The sequence below is a fragment of the Lutra lutra genome, chromosome 8 (assembly GCF_902655055.1).
Source record: "Lutra lutra chromosome 8, mLutLut1.2, whole genome shotgun sequence".
Lineage (NCBI taxonomy): Eukaryota > Metazoa > Chordata > Mammalia > Carnivora > Mustelidae > Lutra > Lutra lutra.
Genome location: NC_062285.1, coordinates 11,103,604 through 11,126,270, shown reverse-complemented (window position 1 = coordinate 11,126,270; position 22,667 = coordinate 11,103,604). Strand labels below are relative to the sequence as shown.

The following is a 22,667-nucleotide window of genomic DNA, read 5'->3' as shown; positions in this document are numbered from 1 at the left end:
CGCTTGTGGTAGGCATGGTGTAACATTCACAGTTCTTAAATCACCTGAAACACAACAGAACATTATGTGTCAACTATGCTTCAATTTAAATAAACAAACAAATATACACATGTTAAAGAACAAATTTATGTTATTAGTGGGAATACTGTTCCCAGAGAGATTAAAAACTATAGGGTCCAACTTTTTCCCTACACAGGTACTGCCTTATTTAGGTCTACATGAACTAGCAAGACCTTAATAACCTTCATAAGCACTGAGATACCCAAGAAGAGCGACTGCTTTAAAAATAGAGTCCCAGGGGCGCCTGGGTGGCTCAGTGGGTTAAAAATAGAGTCCTGGTAGCTGTGCCTCTATTTCCCTATACACGGCTTAATATTTTCTTTCTGTGAGCTCTTAGATCACTCTTTTGCAGGGCTCAATGGTACCCTTTTCAGCCTACGAAAGCAGATTCCCAAAACAAGCATAGCATCAAATGGCCAAGAGTAGGAGCCATTTCCTGCTCCTGGAGGACAAGCTAAACAGACTTTCAGTCATCCATGTAATCATCTCAATGTAGACATGTTACCAACTACCCAAATGAACCCCTGTTACTGATTTGACAGCCAGTCCTAGCCCACCAAACCCTACAGGTACATGGGAAGGACATCAGAGAATTAGAAAAAGAGGTAGAGTGAGGAGACCACTACCTTGGGCCATACATCTGTGTAGTTCAGAATCTCCATTCCCCCATTACTCGAGAGGATCTAAGCCAAGATTGGGGTGGAAGTAGATGATATCACATTCCTATATGCTGTAAAAAGCCTTCCCCGTGGCTCAAATGATTTTAATACCTCTCAACAGAAAACCTGAAGTATGCTAGTTCATCCAATTAAACCAACCAACAAAAAACTGCTCATGATTCTCTTGAACCCTCTATTTTAATATGCTTTTCTAAACAACTCCCAATATCCTGTGTCCTCCATTCCTTTCTCTGTGTGTGTGTCCTTCATTTCCGTAATCCATCTTTATCTAACTTATCATGAGCCCAAATATTCTGACATCTTTTCTAAAACCCTTATTCCTTTCCAACCCAGTGTGTTATTCTTGAAACTTGGCCTCTCCTGCCAATTCCTTCCTTACGCACCTTCACTGTGTTCACTAGACCCACTTCCCATCTTTCTGTTATTAAAACATTCACCTATTAAGATGAGAAAAAAAGGAAAAAACCTGAATGTAAGTCTCATTTCTGTCACTTATCGTATCCAAATAAGTCACTTTAATCTCTTTTGCATTTCAAATTCTCCATTTAAACAATCACTTGGTGAGGATGTTAAACACAGGTTGTAGTACCAGAGGGTATTTTGATTAATTCATCTCTAACATTCCCTAAAATCCTGATTCTATGTGCTTTTGATTTTGTCTATAGAAAAACAGAAAATACTTAGCTGGCAGAAAGGGAAAAAATTAATGGAATAAAAGAAACACCAAGAAAAGTAGAGAAGAAAGAAAAAAAAAACACACAAGAAAAGTCAATGGAGAAAAGGAAAAAAATCTACAAAAAAAGAAAAAGCTTCAAGGAACTGGTCAAGGGAACTAGCCTAAAGGGAAAACTAGCCTGGGAAGTCAGTAAACAGAGAATCGTTTAGAAATATCCTCTAAATAGATGATAAAATTAATTAACGTATCATGGCCTACACCTAGATTACATATCCATCACTTCTGGAAAAATCATTCATCTCAAGGAGAGCAGACATCTCTATACCTAAGAACTTGCCTGATTAGGTCTCGCTTATGTAAAAGCTATGTACTATGGCCATAGGTAATGAGAGCCATCCTAAACTCTTTGACAGTAAAAACAAGAGACTAGCTGCCACTGCACTAATTACCCCTAGTTATCACTAGTTGTCAAATATATTAGGACAAATGCTTGGACTAACCTGGTTTCTTAGGAAAACTCTAAATCAGCAAACACATAACTACATTTGACTCTCTGAGTTGATCTGACTAGGATCTATACCTTAACCCCAGTGCTGCTGAGGGACAAAAGATTAGACGTGGGAGTCACGCAGGCTGACAGTCAAATCATGGGTCTACTACTCATTTTTTTTTTACATTGAAGGATTCCTTTATATTATGATACCCTCCTTAAACAGAAACACAATTCAAATATAAACACACTTGTAAAGCTCTTATTCTCTTAATCAAACCTTTGTTGACTACCACACTCAGCCACTAGCGCCATTTGGATGCAAAGGTTTCACTTGTGCTAATCTGGACAAGCCAAGGCAGAGACGCTGATTAGGAGACTTAACAGACACCCCTGCCAGTGGGCTCCTGCTGCTCTTGGTGCTGCTGCTGCTTTCAGACAGCGCTGGTGGCATCAACTTAGGTTTTCTGCTTCCAGCTGAAGGCTTGCATATTTGTCATGGTTTCCGAGTGGCCTCTTCACTGATAAGGCCTTTTTTGGTGAAGGCTGAGATTCTGATTTCAGGGCAGCTGGAGCACAGTCTCTTGAAGTCACTTCCAAAGTATCACGTTTGGATTTAGGTTTCTTCTCCTTTTTTTCAACTGGGGATTTTACCTTCACTTCTTTCTTTTTAATTTCTTCCACTTTATTTTCTCCCAGAGTGAAGTTCGCATCATCATCTTCACTCTCCCTAAAATCAGACTCATCCTCAGACTCTCCACCAGCGGGTTGGTTCAGAGTTGCCAGCACCATGGCCATCACTGCCTTCCGAAAGAATCTTCCTCTGTTGTACCACAGCTTTGATGGTGCCTTTCTTTTCCCTTGAGCACCGTACACATCATCTCCCTCGGTAAGCTTATCCTAATCTAAATCATCACTGGCTACACTGCAATCGGAGAAATGGGGGAGCCTTAGTCATTGTCCCAATTTCGCTGCTGCCACATTTTTTTGGTGCTTGTATCTTGAGCCTCTCCCATATCAATGGTGACCGCTGGAAGTTCCTTCACTGATAAAGCTAGCGCCACTTCTAAGTCTCGCTGGTAGAGTTCGTCACCTAAAGCCATCCTTTTTTAGGGGTTTTCTCTTGTAGTGGGAGATCTTCTTTCTGGAGATTCTTCAGTTTAGGTTTCCTTGTTTCTAGTATCAACTCCTTTGGTGTTGTTCTGGGCTTCTTATTCAAAGGTGTGGTTGTGGAAACAAAGTCATCATCGCTGCCAGAATTTTCAAACTGTGAGTAACTGACTAGTTTCTTATGCCTCACGGGGGGGCACCATGGCCCCCTCCAAGACCGAAAATTCGCAGGGTTCAAGCTCTTGTTAGGAGCAGCGGCGGTTTCTGGGTCTGCTACTCTTTAACTATGGAATCATAGGTCAGTTAATCAACATTCCTGAACCACAGCTGACTAATTAATAAAAAAAATAGGCTGTTGAACAGCACATCTACTTTGTGATGCTATTGTAATGACTATGTAAGTAATAAATGTCAGGCACATAATATAGTGCCTGGCGCACAGTAGAACTCTCAACAAATGCTTTTCTCTGCATTCCCTTGTTAACACAGAATTTGTAAAAAAAAAAAAAAAAAAAAAAAAAAAAAATCCATAAAAATCCTACCTGCTTAAAGAGTCTTCTTCAAAAGTCTTATTTGCCACTAAAGAAAAAAGCAAAATACATTTTAAATCAACAACATAAAAATACAGGATATTCAAAGTATAAGACTGATGATGTGTTAAAAAGTATTCTTCAGGACCATACCTGGCAACCACACTGGATATTAATTATACTATTGGTAGGCAGTTAACTCACTAAGAAATCTTACTTTCTCCTCTGCATTTACCAAATGCAAGAAAAGAATGGTATCCATCAGAATTTGATACCTACAAGTGGATGTTTATAATGACCACAATTTTTACCAAACCCTTAAGACTGACAGAAAATGGTATCATTAGCAGAATCATCATCATAGACTGACAATGTCAGGATTCTTCAGGACTTTCACTACGAGGCGCAGCTAAAAAAGACTATACTTATTTTGCTGTAACACAATAGAACTTCTCCAGATCTCCAGCAGGGGCTGTTAAGTTTGGGGTGAAACACCTCATCACAAAGTTTGGTCTACAGCCACTGTACTTTGCAGCATAGCAAAATATAGCAAACAGACTCTCTCTGGCCTTATTTCCAATTGCAAGGTAAGTATGAAAGCTTTTAGTGATTCTGGTTCTATAAAGTATAACCTCTTGAGACAACCTACTTTCACTGCTGGAGAGTCTATCTGGATTTACCTCTTAGACCACAGTGGTACCAATGATTAGTGCTAGGTAGTAGGATATGATGTCATTGTTCTCAACCCTCCCCACCATATGACAAACATCTGTAGAAATCACGCTTTTGCAGTCTGTAAGTCATCAGATCCTATACTGATGAACATAACAAAGTACAAAGATTATCTTGAATCACTATATTCAATTACCTCAGAATTTTAATTTTTTAAACATTCAAGAAGATATCCACTGTATGATTGCAACTATATGACATTCTGGTAAAAGTAAAACTTTTTAAGTTAGGAGTTAAGGGTTGCGGCAAAGGGAGGGATGAACAGGCACAGCACAGAGTATTTTTAAGGCAGTGCAACTATTCTATGTGATACCACATGATAGATACATGTCATCACACATTTGTTAAAACCCATAGAATGTACAACACCAAGAATGAACCCTGATGTACATTATGGACTGTGGATGATAAAGATGAGTTAATACAAATATAACAATGTACCACTGTAGTTCAGGATGTTGACAACAAGAAAGGTTACACGTGTAGAGGAACATGCGGTAAATGGAAACTCTCTGTACTTTCTGCTATATTTTGCAATGAACTTGAAAATGCTGTAAAAAAATAAGGCCTATTTACTGTGAAGGGAAAAAAAAGGGTATCCATTGAAACTGCTAACCGTTGGTACAAACCAGGTGATTTATCAAGTACTTATTACTTGATTTCCTTCTGGGAACCTGGAATTTTGATATATGCTAGGGAGAAGACGCCTACATGATTATCATTTAAAGAAAACTTCAGGCACTGAGTATCTATAAGATTCTTGTATTGGCAGACAACATCTCACGTGAGTTGTCATGATTTGATGCTGGAGGAATTAAGCACACCCATAGGCAGAGGATTCCTAGAAGCCTGCGCTTGGCTTCCTCTAGACTTCACTGCACGCACCTTTTCTCTGCTCATTTTGCTTTGTATCATTTCACCATAATAAACCGCAGGCATGCGTACAAGTATGCTGAGACGTGTGCGTTCTTGCAGTGAAGAACCAAATCTGGGTGTCATTTTGGGAGCCTCTAATACAAATGCATCATATGCAATTTTTATGATTAAGGTTGATGTTTTAACACACGATTACAGTTAGAAGGTTATTTCACAGAACACCTTTCCTTGAATCTGTTTTTCTTAGTATTCGCCTGGGAGATTCCTGTATCTCTATATCCATTTGAATAAAGGCACAAAAGGAATAGACGAAACAATGTCAGAAAACAATGTGAAACAAACAACAATCGTATTTTAATTGGGAAAAAAAGAGAATTCTGATGATTACCAATATATCTACAGTATAAAATTCCTGTAAAAAAACTAAAAGGTCACATAAATTTTCTCCAACGAAATAGGGCTTAATTCACTTTTATTGGAGTTATGAATCGATAAGGTAACTGGGATAATTATAGAAAAATATATAACTATCATACACAGTATAATAACACACTATTGGTTATAGAGGTTTTTTGTTTCCACTCATTTTCTTAATTTCTTATAGAATTAGAAACATAGTTCACCTATTAAAGGCAGTTGTTGACAAATTGCTCAAAAACTCAGAAATAGGGCGCCTGGGTGGCTCAGCGGGTTAAGCCGCTGCCTTCGGCTCGGGTCATGATCTCAGGGTCCTGGGATCGAGTCCTGCAATCGGCTCTCTGCTCAGCAGGGAGCCTGCTTCCCTCTCTCTCTCTCTGCCTGCTTCTCTGCCTACTTGTGATCTCTGTCTGTCAAATAAATAAATAAATAAAATTTAAAAAAAAAAACAAAACTCAGAAATACTACATTCAAAATGTCGGATGAGTTACCCACTCCGGCCTGAAAATAGTGGATCTGATCGTTAAAGATCAACAGGACTTATTTGGGGGAAAACAAAGTGAGTTATCTTATATACATGGATGGTTAAAAACTTGTCAATCTAATTGGCCACATATTCTTGTTAAGGCACAGTTTACCTATTTCTGAAAAAATATAAAAGCATGTCGCATTAAAACTGTTATCAGGTAAAAATTTCCGACAATCCAGAAAATGCTTTCAATCTTGGCCAAACATCATCACTAACTCTGTCACTATGGTACAGTGACAGAAGTTTAGCATAAGAAACAACAAAATATGAAATACATTTTAGATGGGGTAGCCTGTTACCTTAGAAAGAAATATACATATGGTAGAAATGTGTTCCAATCGTGATAGATTCCAAGACAGTTTTTTTTAGCTCTTTCTTTAGAGATGAAATTCAGAAAGGAGCGGTAAAAGTGGAGATATCAGAAGAAGGCAAATGAAAGAGGATTGGGAGAGACAGCACTAACAAAAATAGCCCAGTACTGACTTTTTTTACTGACACAGAATCCCTAGCAAGTGAGCTAGTATATTCAGCATATCACCTTATATTTTCTCCTTGATATTATACTTGTTTCCTGCAATAAAATACTTAAAAGAGGTCAGTTTCTCCCAAACTGCTGGTCTGTATAAAGTATTTCTGATCAAAATTTAAAACTGTCAAAATACAGCTGCATCGTGATTCCGTATCAGAGATACGGCCTGACAGTGGCTTCCTGCCCATTGCTTCCAGATTTTTGCTCTAGCATTCATCCAGGAGAGTGTATCAGGGACTTGAAGAAAAGCTCAAGTATCTCTACACAAAACAGGTAAGAAAGACAACACTTTTCCTCACACTTGACCCCTAGGTTTTGACAATTATGGAAAAATGTTGGCTAGTCTACTCACCAGGCTAGACCATTTCCACTTGACTTGACTTGACCCTGTCCAGGTAGGTACTGCAGTTACAAAAAAGTTAGGGAGGACCTTACTTGATGTGTTATTTTTCCATATTTGGACACAGAATGTACCAATCACATAAATACCAGACCTTACAACTCAAAAATGGTTCTTTTGAAAAGGTTACCACCAAAGAGCTTTTAAAAGTTAAATCCAACATTTTTTAGTGATTTTATTTGATACAATTAATACTCCTTGAAATTTTTTTTTTCATTTTTCAACAACATTTCCTCTAATTCCTCTCCTGTGTTTCCCTAGCCACTCCTCAGTCTTCTCTACTAAGTCTTACACCTCCGTCCACCCCTTATATATTGGTATTCCCAGGCTTTGCTCACTGGCCTTCATCTATTTCTTTATGTTTTCCATCATGGACAAACTCAATCTTTGTCCAAGCTATGACTTTGCCTAATAATTCTAATCAGATTATTTCAAATCAGCACCTCCAACCTTGATGCTCTATCTCCAGCTAGAAACTCCTAGTATTCAATTATCCAATTACTGAAAATATACTACATGGATATTCCATCAAATTCAACATATACAGAAAATACCTGGTCTTCCCTATGCCCACTGCACTCCGATAAAGTCCTACTCATTCTTCATGGCCAATTTAAATGTTAGTACACAACCTGGAAATGTATAACTCTTCTAAGATTTCCTCTCTCCTTTTTTTTTTAAGATTTTTTTTTAAAAGATTTTATTTATTTATTTGACAGAGAAAGGGAGAGATCACAAGTAGGCAGAGATTCAGGCAAAGAGAGAGGGGGAAGCAGGCTCCCTGCTGAGCAGAGAGCCCAATGCGGGGCTCGATCCCAGGACCCTGGGATTATGACCTGAGCTGAAGGCAGACAGTTAACCCACTGAGCCACCCGAGCACCCCTTTTCTTAAAGATTTTACTTATTTGACAGGGAGAGACACAGTGAGAGAGGGAACACAAGCAGGAGGAGTGGGAGAGGGAGAAGCAGGCTTCCCATGGAGCAGGGACCCCAATGCGGGGCTTTATCCCAGAACCCTGGGATCATGACCTGAGCTGAAGGCAGCCACTAAATGGCTGAGCCACCCAGGCATCCCCCTCTCTCCCCTTTCTACATTTAATAATCATGAAATTGTACTAACTATACCTCTTTTCTATCTCTGCTTTATATTTCCCCTGCCGCTGCCCCACGCAAACATGAGCTCTTAAGTGATGACTTCCACAAGGAAAAAAAAGCCACCAACTAATATTGTTATTTCTTAAATGAATAAAAAATTTTTAAGCAAAACAAATGAGCAAGGGGTCCCTGGGTGACTCAGTCAGTTAAGCGTCTGCCTTCACCTCAAGTCATGGTCTCAGGGTCCTGGGATCAAGCCCCGTATCAGGCTCCCTGTGCAATGGGGAGTCTGCCTCTCCCTCTCCCTCTGCCCCTCTGCCCCACTTGTGCTCTCTCTCAAATAAATAAAATCTTTTAAAAAGTTTTAAAAATAAATGAATAAAATCTTTTAAAAAGTTTTAAAAAGTTTTAAACTAAAAAAGTTTTAAATTAAAAAAGACATAAGGCCTAGAAAAAGAACAACGTTGTAAATTGAATAAATTGAGCCTCCTGACTTTTTCAGTATAGAGGAATGAACATTTCATAATGGACTGATACTAGACTAAGGAAATATAAGTGTCCTTTATCTTCCAGTCTCTTTACATGTTTTTTTTTTCCAATCTATCCTCCACATGAGGGGTGACCAAACTATGGCCACAGGCCAAGTCGGACCAGTCACATGTGACTGTGCTCCCATAAAACTTTATTTACAGAACCAGATGGTTGGTTCTTGCTATTCACCTACGTATTGCTACGGCTGCTCTCACACTATAATGGTACTTGTAGTTGAGAAACCACAGGGGTATCTGGCCCTTTAGAGAAAAAGCTTGGTGATCGCTATTTTGTGCCACAACCAGAAGGCCCTAGTTCAAATCTAATCTTATTACCCTTCTGCTTCACATTCTCCAGTGAATCCCTGCATCAAGTACTGCTGGCTCCCACCCCAATAACCATGCCATAGCCTTCATTCTTGCTGGAGAACCACAACTTTATTTGGATATTTATTTTCCCAAACACGAAGAAGGTGGCCTTACCCCAGCTTCAAAAGGAGAAATGTTTATTCTAAGCTAATCACAGTACCTGATTTACCAGCGGCTGGTTAAGGAACAAGCATGTGATATGACCTAGCTTATAAGATGTTAGAGGAAAGTTGCTGCAAGCCTCTGAGTTTTCTTCCTATTTAAAAGAAACATATAGGGGTGCCTGGGTGGCTCAGTTGTTAAGCGTCAGCCTTCGGCTTGGGTCATGATTCGAGGGTCCTGAGATCCAGCCCCACATCAGGCTCCCTTTTCAGCAAGAAGCCTGCTTCTCCCTCTGCCGCTTCCCCCTGCTTGTATTCTCTGTCTGTCTCTCTCTGTCAAATAAATAAATAAAATCTTAAAAAAAAAAAAAAAGAAAAGAAACATATAAAGAAAAACAGTCCTTCCAGTCACTGGATATTGTCATGTGAGAATATGCCTCGAACTGTTGCTAATTAGCCAATCAGGAAAGGACATATAAAATACTGCCAACCTCAAAGCTAAAAAGAGACAACTGGGATCCTGGTGACATCACTGAACCATCAAAACCAATTCTGTTTCCTACTGTTTTAGTCACTGTTTTGTTTGGTTTGCTTTTTTTTAGATCTATTTATTTGAGAGAGAGTGAACGCGTGCAAGAGAGAGTGCACAAATGGGGGGAATGGCAGAGGAAGAGAATCATCAAGCAGACTCCATGCTGAGCACAGAGCCCAATGGGATGTGGGGCTTGATCTCATGACCCATGAGACTGTGACCTGAGCTAAAACTAAGAGTCAATGTGTAACTGACTAAGCCACCCAGGTGGCCCCGTTTTAGTCACTATTATAAGTCACCTGTTATTTGCAGCTAAAAGCATTCTATCTGATAAATTTCCCAAGGTCTACAATGTAAGATCTACACCTTTCTATGGTACTGAAAAACTTTCATTAGCTTGCCTTAGCTACGTATTCACTCATTCCAACCATTCCCACAGCACACTTTTTGTACCAGCAAAATTGAACTGCTCGTAAGTGCTCCAAAGTTCACTTGTACATCTGAGCGTCCACACTGCTGTTCCCTCTGCAAAACATGTAATCTTGATGGATGTTCCTCCTGCCAAACGTGGTTCTTCTGCCTCTTTACCTGGCAAACTTACTACTCAGTCTGTATACTTACCTTAAATTCTACCCACTCTCCTAAAACTCTAATTTGTCACTATCGACTTACATATTAAGCACCAATAAAAACATAACAATGATAATTATAAGCACTAGGGGACTCTGGCACATAGTAAGCATGGAATAAAGTAGAGTAAATAATAAAAATAAAGTAGTAAAAATAGAGTAAATAATAAAAATGACAATGATAATAAACTCCTAGAGGGCAGGGATTGTGTTTTTTGAATGTTTGTATTCTACATCAGAGTAACACTTAGTAGCTAAAAGACACTTGATAGTTATTTGCTAAGTGAACAAATGAAAATGAGTAAAGTGCAAAACCAAACCAACCTACATATTTTCTTTGATAAAAGTCTACTAAGTTAAAGGTTTCTTTATACATTTCAGACTGTATAATGCACTAGGTGCCACACCTAGGGAGCAATGGTAGCATTTTTGTTATTGCAAACAATTTTTCTGCTTTTATTATAATCTGTTGAGCCTCAGAGTTGCCCCATTTGAATTTTTATTATGATAATCTTTTTACTAATGGAAACAGAGTATTGTGTTCAAACAAAATTATAGTATCATGACAATTATGCAACAAACAGAAGAAAACATTGTTCTAATAAAGTCGACATATCTCATTCTCTTTAGTGAGAAATGAAGTTGTTAATGGTGATACCTTGTTGACGCAACAATATGTAAAACAACCTATGCTTCTCAAGACATTTCTTTCCTGATTTCTGTACCACAGACAGTCACCCTTAAAGAAAAAAAACAGTCTCACTGGTATTGCTGCATACTAGCTAAGTTTTCCAGTTCTTTTTGCTTGCCATATGTTTATGGTACCAGGAAGGTATTATAGAGTTCCCACTTTTAAGGATAGCCCCTTTTTTTTTTGAGACAAATCAGAATGTAATAATACTTATTAAATGTAATCCACTTGTAAAAATTAAAAGATCCATTTTCATAACAAGTTCAAGTTGTTTTAATATGCTTATAGAGGAAACATAAAACATACTAACTTAAAAATTTCTCTTATTTACACAAAGATATAAGGGATTTTAGGGGTCATGACTAAAATAATGAATTTCTTTTCAGACAATAATGTCTCATATTTTAAATTACCTACAATTAACTTCCTTTTTCATTGTTGTTCACACTGAGGTACCTTTTTTTTTTTTAATAATTTTTTTTTTAAGATTTTATTTATTTATTTGACAGAGAGAAATCACAAGTAGGCAGAGAGGCAGGCAGAGAGAGAGGAGGAAGCAGGCTCCCTGCTGAGCAGAAAGCCCGATGTGGGGCTTGAACCCAGGACCTGGGATCATGACCTGAGCCGAAGGCAGCGGCTTAACCCACTGAGCCACCCAGGCGACCCCCCCTTTTTTTTTTTAATTATGTTCAGTTAGCCAGCATATACTACATTGTAAGTTTCTGAGGTAGTGTTCAATGATTAATTAGCTGCGTATAACATCCAGTGCTCATCATGACACATGCCCTCCTTAATACTCATCACCCGGTTCTTCCATACCCCCACCCTATCCCTTCCGTAACCCTCAGTTTGTTTCCTGGAGTCTAGTCTCTCTCATGGATTTGTTCCTATTGTTCATGACAGTATTTAACTTCTTAAATAATTCTGAATACTAGATTATTAAGAAAGAAATTAAGAAAGAAAAAAGAGGCCCCTGGGTGGCTCAGTTGGGTAAGCATCTGCCTTTAGCTCAGGTCAAGATCCCTGGACCCTGGGAGGACTGAGTTTAACATTGGGCTCCCTACTCAGTGGGAAACCTGCTTCTTCCTGTCCCTCTGCCTGTGCTCTCTCACTCTCTCTCTCTGTCAAATAAATAAAATCGAGAGAGAGAGAGAAAGAAAGGAAGAAAGCAAGAAAGTGAGCTTATGCAATTTACACATTGGGTTTTTTTTTTCCCACTGCTCTTTCATAATCAAAACTTCCTTACTCTGACTTCATCTATGTGACCACCAAAAGTAATTCACTCTGAAAAGTCTTACCTGGATTGTTATTTTGAGAAAAATATTTAAGTCTTTCTTCTGTATGTTGGGCAATTATTTGGCGATTGCTACATATAAAAAGGGTGATAAACAATGTTACTATTTTAATACTGATATGAAAAACATTTACCAAATATATCAAATTCATAAGAGTATTTTGAATAATATCAGAGCTAATATCAAAATTTAAATTACCCCGTATACTTCAAAGTAAGGTGAATTAGTCATGAAGTAGTAATTTAGCAATTAGTAGTGTTAGCTTGCATAATGGAACGTGTCTTGAACTCAGTGGTCCTAACTCTATAACCACAGCTATTTGCTCTTAGACGAGCCACTTCTCTCTGGCTCCAAGTCTTCCTCTATAAAATAGGCATCTTACTGCCTTATTTCACAACGTTGTTAAGAGGAGTTAATGAAATATTATACCCAAAACATGGCCTCTCGGGAAACGTGACACCCACCACTCTGGGAAGGGCAGTATGAGACCTTTCATCACCTCATAAGAAAAGGCGTTCCACGGGATTTAAATCAGGCTTGAGATATAGGCCTAGTAACAAAGGAGAAAGGAAAGTCCAGGCTCTTCCTGTAGCATTATTTGAACCTCTTTAACAGCTTAGAAGGTTCCCAACTACCATCTGCTAGCAGGATAGACAAGCGAAATCCTCAAGTGGTACTTCATTATGAAGGTGTGCGCTAACATATGGGCTTCACGTAAGGCTTTTGAGTGTGAAGGGAAGGGTGTGTGTGGCTAAAGCCAGGGGGCCCAGCGGCCAGAACAGGGTGCTGGTGCCTTGGAATAGCAGCTGAGCATATAAGCATATGTCCTAAACTAAGAAATGTTGTAACTTTGAAGTCTCATTGTGGGTCACCATGAAGACTGAGGAATGCGGATCAGCAAGGGCATCCTGGGAGCAAAGGTCAATCATAACCAGACTGCAGAAAAAAAAAAAAAATTGCCTTCTAGAGGACAGGTCTGTATAAAAAGTTATTTGCAGGGGTGCCTGGGTGGCTCAGTCATTTAAGTGTCTGCCTTCAGCTCTGTCATGATCTTGGGGTCCTGGAATTGAGCCCCACGTCTGGCTCCCTGCTCTAAGCCCTCCCCCTGCTCATGCTCTCGCTCTCTCTCTCTCTCAAAAAATAAAATCTTTATTTTTCTTTCTTTTTTTAAAGATATTTATTTATTTATTTGAGTGAGAGAATGAGAGAGGGAGAGAGAAAACATGAGAGCAGGGAGGTTCAGAGGGAGAAGAAGACTCCCCGCTGAGCAGGGAGCCAGTTGGGAGACTCGATCCTGGGACTCCAGGATCATGACCTGAGCCAAAGAGTCACATAACCGAGTCACCAAGGTGCTACACAGCAATGTTGCAGCAACAGAATCAAAGGAAACAAGGGAATGATAAGGTCCTTTTTTCCCTCCAAATGACTTGCGAAAGAGGATGGTCTCTTTGGTCTTAGGGAACTCCTTAGGTTCTTGGAAAATTCAAGGGGGAAAGTATAGGAGATAGCCCTCAAGGGAAAGTACAGGGTTTTCTACTAAACTGAACATCTCAAGACCCAAGTAACTAGTTAGGGGAAAAAAAAATAAGATGTTGGATATTGGGGCACCCAGGTGGCTCACTTGGCACTTGGTTAAGCATCTGAGTTCAGCTCAGGTCACGGTCTTGGGGGACTAGGATTGAGCCCCACGTCAGGCTCCCTGCTCTGCAGGGAATCTGCTTCTTCCTCTGTCCCTACCCTGCCCCTCTCTGAAATAAATAAATAAAATCTACAAAAAGAAAGGAAGGGAGGAAGAGAGGGAGGGAGGGAGACAGGAAGGAAGGAAAAAGAAAAACCCACAAACGTAACATTCTTTGTACCCCATGCATAACGGTTATCCTTGGAATGAAACAGATACAGTTAATATCCCTAAAGATAAACGTCTCAATAGTCCTGAGATAAAGAATCCTGCTCCCATTGTTATCGCTAACTAGACTAGCCTTTGTCTTGGTTTCTGGCAAATGACGTGGGCTAACTCACTGCCATTCCAATGATGCCCAAATCAAACTTTGAACTCAGAACCATTACATAAGAACTAAGAGTTAAATTATTTTAAACTTCAGTTTAGTGATAACTAACATTTTAATGTAAACACTTACACATCAAATCCACTAAAAGCAGCATAGTCCTCTGCCGTCCATCCACATTCATCTCGAGAAGAGGGATTAATACCTTGCTGAAGAAGAAGCCTGACTACATCTGGAGATTTAGAAGTTGCAGCAAGCATGAGGGCTGTTCTAAAATAACAGAGACATAACTTCACCCTTAGGAACTCAGAGGTATCTAAACAGCAAATTTCATATACTTTACCAGGTTAATATCTTGCCTGTCGATACAGAATTGACCATTAACACGTTCAAGTGTTTATATTTGTAAATTACCTCCACGGCTAAAATTAAAGGACAAAAAAGAAGCCTCTTGTCCCACCTGGGTATGAGAGTAGAAGTTGCTAATTTAAAGTCATTTGATGAACAAGAAACTATGCTAAATTCTTTTAAATAAGAATTCCCCATTTCTTCCTTAAGCTGATTCCGTGTACCTCCTTCTAGAGGACAGGTCTGTATAAAAAGTTATTGGCAGGGGTGCTTGGGTGGCTCAGTCATTTAAGTGTCTGCCTTCAGCTCAGTCATGAACTTAGGGTCCTGGAATTGAGCCCCACGTCTGGCTCCCTGCTTTAACCCCTTCCCCTGCTCATGCTCTCTCTCTCTCTCAAAAAATAAAATCTTTAAAAAAAAATAAGAAAACAAAAAAGCTATTTGCAGGATTAAAATAACAGTATTCATACTAACAGTAATAAAAGAGTCATAGTTGCAGTTAATGATAAGCATGTTAGGCACTAAATTAAATACTATATATATATTATTTACACACAACAACCCTTGAAGAATATATTATCCTCCTTTTCATATCAGAGAACGTATCTGGTGATGATAAGTCATGTTTCCAGAGTCACATACGCAGCAAGTAAGAAAGGAATTAAACCAAGTCTTGTATCAAACTAAAGTCCATCTCTTTTCTCTTTATCACCCACCTATGATTTGTCCTCATTAAAAGAAAAATCTATTCAATTAAAGTTATCTTTCATCCTTCTACCCTTACCAATGAAAACAAAACAAAACAAAACAAAAAAATATATATACTGAACATGAAAAAGGATGATAAGCCCACACTATCTGGTAATAGTAATTAATAATCACTTAGGGAGGGCGCCTGGGTGGCTCAGTGGGTTAGGCCTCTGCCTTCGGCTCAGGTCATGATCTCAGGGTCCTGGGATCGAGGCCCGCATCGGGCTCTCTGCTCAGCGGGGAGCCTGCTTTCTCCTCTCTCTCTATGCCTGCCTCTCTGCCTACTTCTGATCTCTCTCTCTCTGTTTCAAATAAATAAATAAAATCTTTAAAAAAAAAAATAATCACTTAGGGATCATCTAACATCATTGTTCTTTAAAAAAAAAAGGCAATTTAAAGCAAGGAATCAAAAGATAAAACAACTCCTATTTATGTTTAATATGCATCTTTTAAGGAAAATATATATGAAGTAGACGTTTCCAAAAAAACTATAAAAGGGTTATGAAGTTCAGTATAGTTTCATAAAATAAAAAGAGTCCACACTTTATAATAAAACTAATATGAAACCCATTTAGCTAACATAAAATCATATGGCAGAAAAAAAAAAGACTGCAGATCACATCAGTCAATAATATGAAGGAATATAAATTCTGCCGTATACTGTTCTTCATGTTGCCTCATCAGAATAATTGTTTTCTGCCTAACTGATGACATGTCGACATTTTTCACTATATATTTATAAATTAATCCTCTTCTTATTAAGTTAATCTTTCTGACTTAATTCTTACCACCCTAGAATATAAGGTTTTAAAAAAAAAAACAACTACTGTACCTTTTCGACTTATCAACCACATGTACATCTGCTTTTTTTCCTATTAACAATTCCACCATTTGGTGTTTGTTTTCATTTACAGCAAGTAAAAAAGGTGTGAGTTCGAACTGTAAAAGTGTAAAAACAATTTATAATTTATAAAATTACATATTTCCATACTGAATTTTAAAACCTATAAAGGATCCTCTAAACTTAAACACATATATAAGTACTCTCACCCCCCCCTTCTCATCCCCCATCCTCCCCACCCCCCACCATCCCTTACCCCTGTACTTTCACCAGCTGCTCCTTCTCTGTACAATAGCCCACCTCAGGGGGCCTGGGTGGCTCAGTCTGAGCTTCTGCCTTCAGCTCAGGTCATGAGCCCAGGGTCCTGGGATCCAGCCCCACATCAGGCTCCCTGCTCAGTGGGGAGTCAGCTTCTCCTTCTCTCTGTACCCCACCCCTCTGCTCATGTCTCTCTCCCACTCACACTCTCTCAAATTAATAAAAATTTTTGAAAAAAATAAAATAAATGAAGTTAAATAGCCCTCCTCCACCTCTTCAACAGATTAACTGTAGTCATTCTCCAAATCTTACTTCAAACATTGACCAGTTCCAAGAATCTCGGCTTCTATCACAGCATTTATCACTATATACTCCACTTATTTTATTGCACCCCATCAAAACCAAGAGCTTCTTGAGGGAAGGGACTATTTTTTATTTCTCTATCTCCAAACTCTAAAACATAGCTGTAAAGGCTTGAAGTATTTTTACTGAATTAACAGCCTAAATGATTATCTCTGCAGTAGTGTTTCTTAAATTATATCCCAAAGAACATATACTTTGCTGGAAGGTGAGGATTGTGCCTCAATAGAAAGACTCAATGATCCTCTATGTTTGAGAAATATTACAGAACTGCACTATATCTCTAGCACAAAAGAAATCAGTTTAAATTTGCTTATCTCCATTTGACAATACTTTTTGTGGCAAATATTAACATTTCAGAAATTAGAGTTTCAGGGATACTGTGTCGAGAGCTTTCCAATAAAGGTGAAGATTTTCTCCAGGTTATACCAACATGCTTGATTCTCTTCTGTCAATGGTATCAGGATCCCAGATGTCAACATAAAGCACTCTTGCTCCAAATGGGTCACTAAGGAGATGGACTCAATTAAAAGAGCAGCTCCGGGGCATCTGGATGGATAAGTCAGTTAAGCGTCTGCCTTTGGCTCAGGTCAGATTCCCCGGGGTCCTGGGATCCAGCCCTGCATCAGGCTCCCCTACTTTTCCCTCTCCCTCTGCCCTTCCTCCCTACTCATGTGTGTTCTCTCTCACGCGCTCTCTCAAATACATAAAATCTTTCTTTAAAAAAAGTTCATTAAAGTGAAATCTTAAAACTTTGAATAACTGACTTGACAGTTTACAGCACTGTTAGCCAAAGCTGGCCTCTTTCAAAACTTGAAGAAAACCAACACTTGGGTCAACAAAAACTTAATAACTATAATCAATTGTAGATAATTGCTGCATTTAAGAATGAAAATGTATCAAAGACTAGTATTAATATCAACTGAATCATAAAGACATAGATCACTTCTCTATCCCTATAACTAGATCATGGTCTTAGAGCAGAATAAGGCATATTCCATGTAAAATTACTCAGAATTACTACTTGGGTTAGAAGTCAAGGCATAAAAATTCTTGCTATGTGAAGAACATGCTTCTCTTCTTATAAGTCTGTATATGTGCTTTCTTCCTGCTTTCTTTCTTTACAGTCCCTATAAAAATGTATTTCCAAACAGTGCGCTCAAGAAAAAAAAATTAAAAAATAAAAATAAAGTGAAATCTTAGACAATTAAGTTATTTCAAAATATTTTCATTCAGGGAATGCTCGAGCTTCTACGTATGAAAAATTGACCCTATGTATGTCCACCAACAGTGCTTCCTTAAGGGCAGTGGTAGGAGGTAAGGCGTGTCAAAGAAATAACAAGTGGAATAGTGAGCGCGGTCCTCCACTCCTCCCCATGCACAGCGACTACCCCCCTGAGGACCTACACAATGCTGAGTAGGAACTACTCTGTGAAATGGGAGGCCCCAATGCGGTACATGGCAGGCAGAGTGGCTATGAGCACAAGTAGATGCCCCTGTAGGATGTCATGACCTGATCCCCTTGTTCTCATCTTCAGAACCTTGGGGCCTGGAGTGCTCAGGGACTGCAACCTGCTGCTTTCTCCTCCCACTTGCACTCACCCAAGTTACCCCACTGAGTCATGGTCTCCCACCCATTCCCAGCAGCACCCATATCCTAAGCCCCTGCACAGCACCCAGCCTCCGTCATCACCTCACTCTCCTCTAGGCCTTCAATCCTTTGTGGGCTCTGAGCCCACCAGCCACTCCCAAGCACTAATAGGAAGATTCTCCTTCTGGGGTGGAAGGGTGGCTGGGAAACAGAACTCTGCCCTTTCTGTGGGCTTCATCGTTCTCTAGTCCTCCCTGCCCTGGCTTTGGAGTTGTTTCCCTGGTGACAGGACTTGATGTGTAGAATTCAGTATTTATTATTTATTACATATATGAATAAATATGTAAATAAATGTTTTGTGGCTAAAAAGATTTATATAGCGGTTTTAAATTTTCAAATACTTTATAAATAAAGTTGACGTACCTTGTTTCTTGCTTCAACATTTGCATGGTATAAAATCAGCTTCTCTACTATTGACGTGTTGTCACCAGCAACAGCATAGTGGAGGGCAGTATTGCCAAAGTTATCCGTAAGATGTGGATTAGCACCGTGTTCTAAAAGAATAGTTACACATGCCTCTTCCTGGCATTGTACAGCCTGTCAGTAGTATCCCAAGAAACAGAGTGTAAATTCTGGGAATTTAAAGCAAGCATGCCACAGTTTTCACCAATTAGTTACATTTAAATGCAATAAATTTTCATTCTAAGTAATTAAATCAAATCCATCTCAGGCAGACACAGCTGCTACCACACACCTTCATTAGAGGAGTCCTACATTCTCTATCACAGAGGTTAAGCTGGCATTTCCTCTCTACAAGAAGAGTCACCATGTCGGCATGGCCGATGGTACAGGCCAGATGGAGAGGAGTCCTATGAAAGTGAAAGAATGTTTTAGGAAATTATAGTGCACTATTTCAAAACATGCAATTAATTCATGTAATTGTAAACCTTACATAGCATCTTATTCCTTTGACTCAAAAACAAAGATTTCATTTTCTTTTGAAGAAAGTACAATATGTATTAGTGATTATTCACCATACTAGTAAAAGAGCAGGCTATCTGACTAGGTAGAGCGTGACCTCTGAATTCAGCTCAACCTGGGTTTAAATCCTACCTAACTCTGTCACTTAATAGTTATTGCTCAGCCTTATCCTCAATTTCCTCATCAAAAAAATGGAAATAAAAATAGTTATCTCGTGTCCCCTGCCCTGCTCAGTTTGAAGGTCATGTGACTCTTGATCTCAAGGGTCATGAATTCAAGCCCCATGTTGGCTATAGAGATTACTAAAAACTAATAAAAATAAAGAATAGTTATCTCACAAGACCTTGTCACCATGCTTAAATGAGGATCTATGCAAAGTTTGTTACATATTATTATTATAACTATTACTATTGCTACTATTGTACAAAGACAACACTCCCATTAGGTAAAGTGATCCAATTATGCCTACTTCTTAGATATATTTTAAGGATTCACAAGAATACTATATTTCAATGATTCTAGGAGGGTCATTTTGTTACCTTTTAGTATCTCTGACATTAGAATGCGATTCATAATTCAAAATGTCTTACAACTATAATTGGGAGAATTTTTTAAGATTTCTTATTCATATATAAAATGGTGGGGCATTACAAAATCTATGGTGCCTTACGTTAAATGAAATAATGGTGTATACATACAACAGCTCTACTGCAGTTCTAGTCACATGGTTGGCATTTAAATAAATTTTAGTTCTTGAAAGCATTATGGGGAAAGAGGACTAAAATAACAAAGAATTCTTTTTAAGTAATTCTTCACTCTGATTTTCAAGAAACCTTAAGCCAAAGGAAGCTCAGGATTCTTGAGCGGGAACAGTTTTATTTTTATACATTATGTATTTTATATATATTTTATATATTAAATAATATTTATTTTATATATCTTACACATAAATATATATTTATATATTATATATTTTTATTATATATTTATATATTTTATATATACATTATATTAAATAAATGAAATTATTTTACTCATTTTATTAGATATTTAGATTTATAAAAGATATGAAAATCAAGAATTACCAATTATCAATATTAGTATTTAATACTATTATAAATAAATAAATAGCAGATATTTCTCCACCACTTATGAATGATTCACCTTTTCCTACTAATATGAAATGTCACCATATTTGGGTGTTTGGCATTTTCTACTCTGCCCCGTTCATTCATCTGTCCTTTCAGCTATTAGTAACCGTGTAATTTGTGGAAATTTTTTTAAAAATTTTTTTTAATTTTATTTATTTATTTGACAGACAGAGATCACAAGTAGGCAGAGAGGCAGGCAGAGAGAGAGGAGGAAGCAGGCTCCCCGCTGAGCAGAGAGCCCAATCCGGGGCTCGATCCCAAAACCCTGGGATCATGACCTGAGCCGAAGGCAGAGGCTTTAGCCCACTGAGCCACCCAGGCGCCCCTAATTTGTGGAAATTTAAGATACATTTTGATATATGGAAGGGCAAATCTGTCTACTTATAAAAATTTAAGTTTTTATTTTAATTCCAGTTAACATGCAGTGTTCTATTACTCTTGGGTGTACACTATAGTGATTCCAAAAATTTGCTTAATGTCATCACAATGATAAAAGAGAGCAAGTGGAACCCAAAATCTTAAAACCATGATGATTTTATTTGCTTTATGGAATGTCGATAAATACAGGAAGAGTACACATTTTGAGAAATACATCTTCCTAACCACGAACAGAACCATCTTCCCAATTCAAAATGTCCTTCAACAGCCAGTCAGTAAATAACATACATACAAAGTGGACACAGATATAAATTATATATTGGATTTTATCGAAAGAATTTGTAACCCAGAAGTTGATCTATTATGGGAATAGACCTTTTTTTTATGACATGATCGTATAAAAAGATGTCCATTAAAAATAAAATACTGGGGGCTCCTGGGTGGCTCAGTCATTCAGCATCTGCCTTGGGTTCAGGTCGTGATCTCAGGGTCCTAAGACCGAGCCCCACATCCGGCTCTCTGCTGGGGGGGTGCTGTTTCCCCTCTCCCACTCCCTCTGCTGTGTTCCCTCTCTCTGTGTCTCTGTCAAATAATAAAATCTTAAAAAATAAAGTAAAATACTGTATGTACTTCATTTCTTTTCTATCACTATTGAAATGCGGTTCAATCACGTCAAAGCTGTCTGTAAGTGACCTATATGGGGACTTATGAGTGGGTCCAAAGGCAGCTGAGGATTTTGTTTTGTTGCTCAGATGGCCGGCCTGGGCGCTAGACCCCTTGCTGCCCGGCCTCAGGAGGGAAGACCGCCAAGCGCATTCGGTGACAGGAGGGCTCAGCTCCACAGGCGGAGCCCGGGAAGGTGCGCATTTCTCCCGGTCCCCCCACTCCTCCCCGCCATCTGGCGCGGCCGGCTTCCAAGTCCCCATTACCGTTTCATCTTGTCTCTTTTATTCAGGTCTTTCCCAAGCAGTAGCAACCGCTGCATTTTCGCTACGTCGCCCACGAAGGCAGCTCTGTGGATCTTTTTGAGATCTTTCATGCGGACGTTATACCCGTGCTGCGACTTGTTGACTCCTTCATTCTTGTCAACCGGGGCCTGCAAGCCATTCATCAGCTCCGTGCGAAAAGTCGGGGATGAACGCCCCTTCCCAGTCCCGAAACCAAAAAACTTCTTCATCGCAAAGCCTAGAGGCTTCACCAACACTTCACCTTCCGCTCGGCTTTTCGCTGCCTCTAAACACCAACACTAATTAGCGCTAGAGATAAGCCAAACCGACCTCGCCACTACATCACAGTAGCAAAGCTAAGCGGTTTGGAATCTCGGAGCACAGAGTAACAGTAACCAGGCGGTGACTGCAAGCACAACTGCGCTTGCGCACCTCTGAAACCCGCGTCGCTGCGCCTGCGCCTGAGCATAAAGGGCCGGGATTAAAGGTGCCCAAAGCGCATGTGCGAGGCCCAAGCCTCTCAAATCTCAGTGATCGCTTGTGACGCGGGGAGGGTTCCCTTCAAACGTTAGTGGGAATTGGCTGACCCTTTCTGAGTATCTGCAGAGGTTAGAGGTGTGGAAAAGCAGTCCTTATGTACTACTGGGGCTAGAGTGCACGAAACTTCAGGATGCTGAATGCCTCCTCCCCCAGAAAATGTCCCTAAAAAAGACTCTTCCTTAGTTTATTCCTCTTCTATATCTCTCCGGGTCCCAGCCGGTCTCCATGGAATTGAGCAGATGCAG

General features: G+C 39.2%; 2 protein-coding genes across 14 annotated transcripts in view; both read right to left on the bottom strand.

Annotated features, from left to right (window-relative positions):
* The window catches only part of ANKRD26 (ankyrin repeat domain containing 26), a 140,555-nt gene extending 117,888 nt beyond the window's left edge, over nucleotides 1–22,667 (bottom strand). For 3 of the 13 annotated variants that reach the window (XM_047743305.1, XM_047743301.1, XM_047743309.1), the window contains exons 1-7: nucleotides 21,865–22,656; nucleotides 19,180–19,294; nucleotides 18,849–19,022; nucleotides 16,208–16,314; nucleotides 14,410–14,547; nucleotides 12,275–12,342; nucleotides 3,559–3,595 (exon numbers count right to left, since the gene is read on the bottom strand). In XM_047743305.1, the coding sequence (XP_047599261.1) occupies nucleotides 3,559–3,595; nucleotides 12,275–12,342; nucleotides 14,410–14,547; nucleotides 16,208–16,314; nucleotides 18,849–19,022; nucleotides 19,180–19,294; nucleotides 21,865–22,112 (887 nt within the window). In that variant the 5' untranslated portion in view covers nucleotides 22,113–22,656. Of the gene's footprint in view, nucleotides 1–3,558; nucleotides 3,596–6,981; nucleotides 7,032–9,862; nucleotides 11,024–12,274; nucleotides 12,343–14,409; nucleotides 14,548–16,207; nucleotides 16,315–18,848; nucleotides 19,023–19,179; nucleotides 19,295–21,864 lie in introns of those variants that run through there. The other 10 variants (XM_047743302.1, XM_047743308.1, XR_007129670.1 and 7 more) reach the window with 9 other exon arrangements.
* LOC125107851 (RAD51-associated protein 1-like) lies at nucleotides 357–3,516 on the bottom strand. The gene has a single exon (XM_047743322.1). It carries the CDS (start codon nucleotides 2,702–2,704, stop codon nucleotides 2,360–2,362), a length of 345 nt encoding a protein of 114 aa, XP_047599278.1. The 5' UTR covers nucleotides 2,705–3,516; the 3' UTR covers nucleotides 357–2,359.

Excerpts from the sequence above, each read along its gene's own strand:
- LOC125107851 (XM_047743322.1), bottom strand. The coding sequence starts at position 2,704 with ATGGCCATGGTGCTGGCAACTCTGAACCAACCCGCTGGTGGAGAGTCT.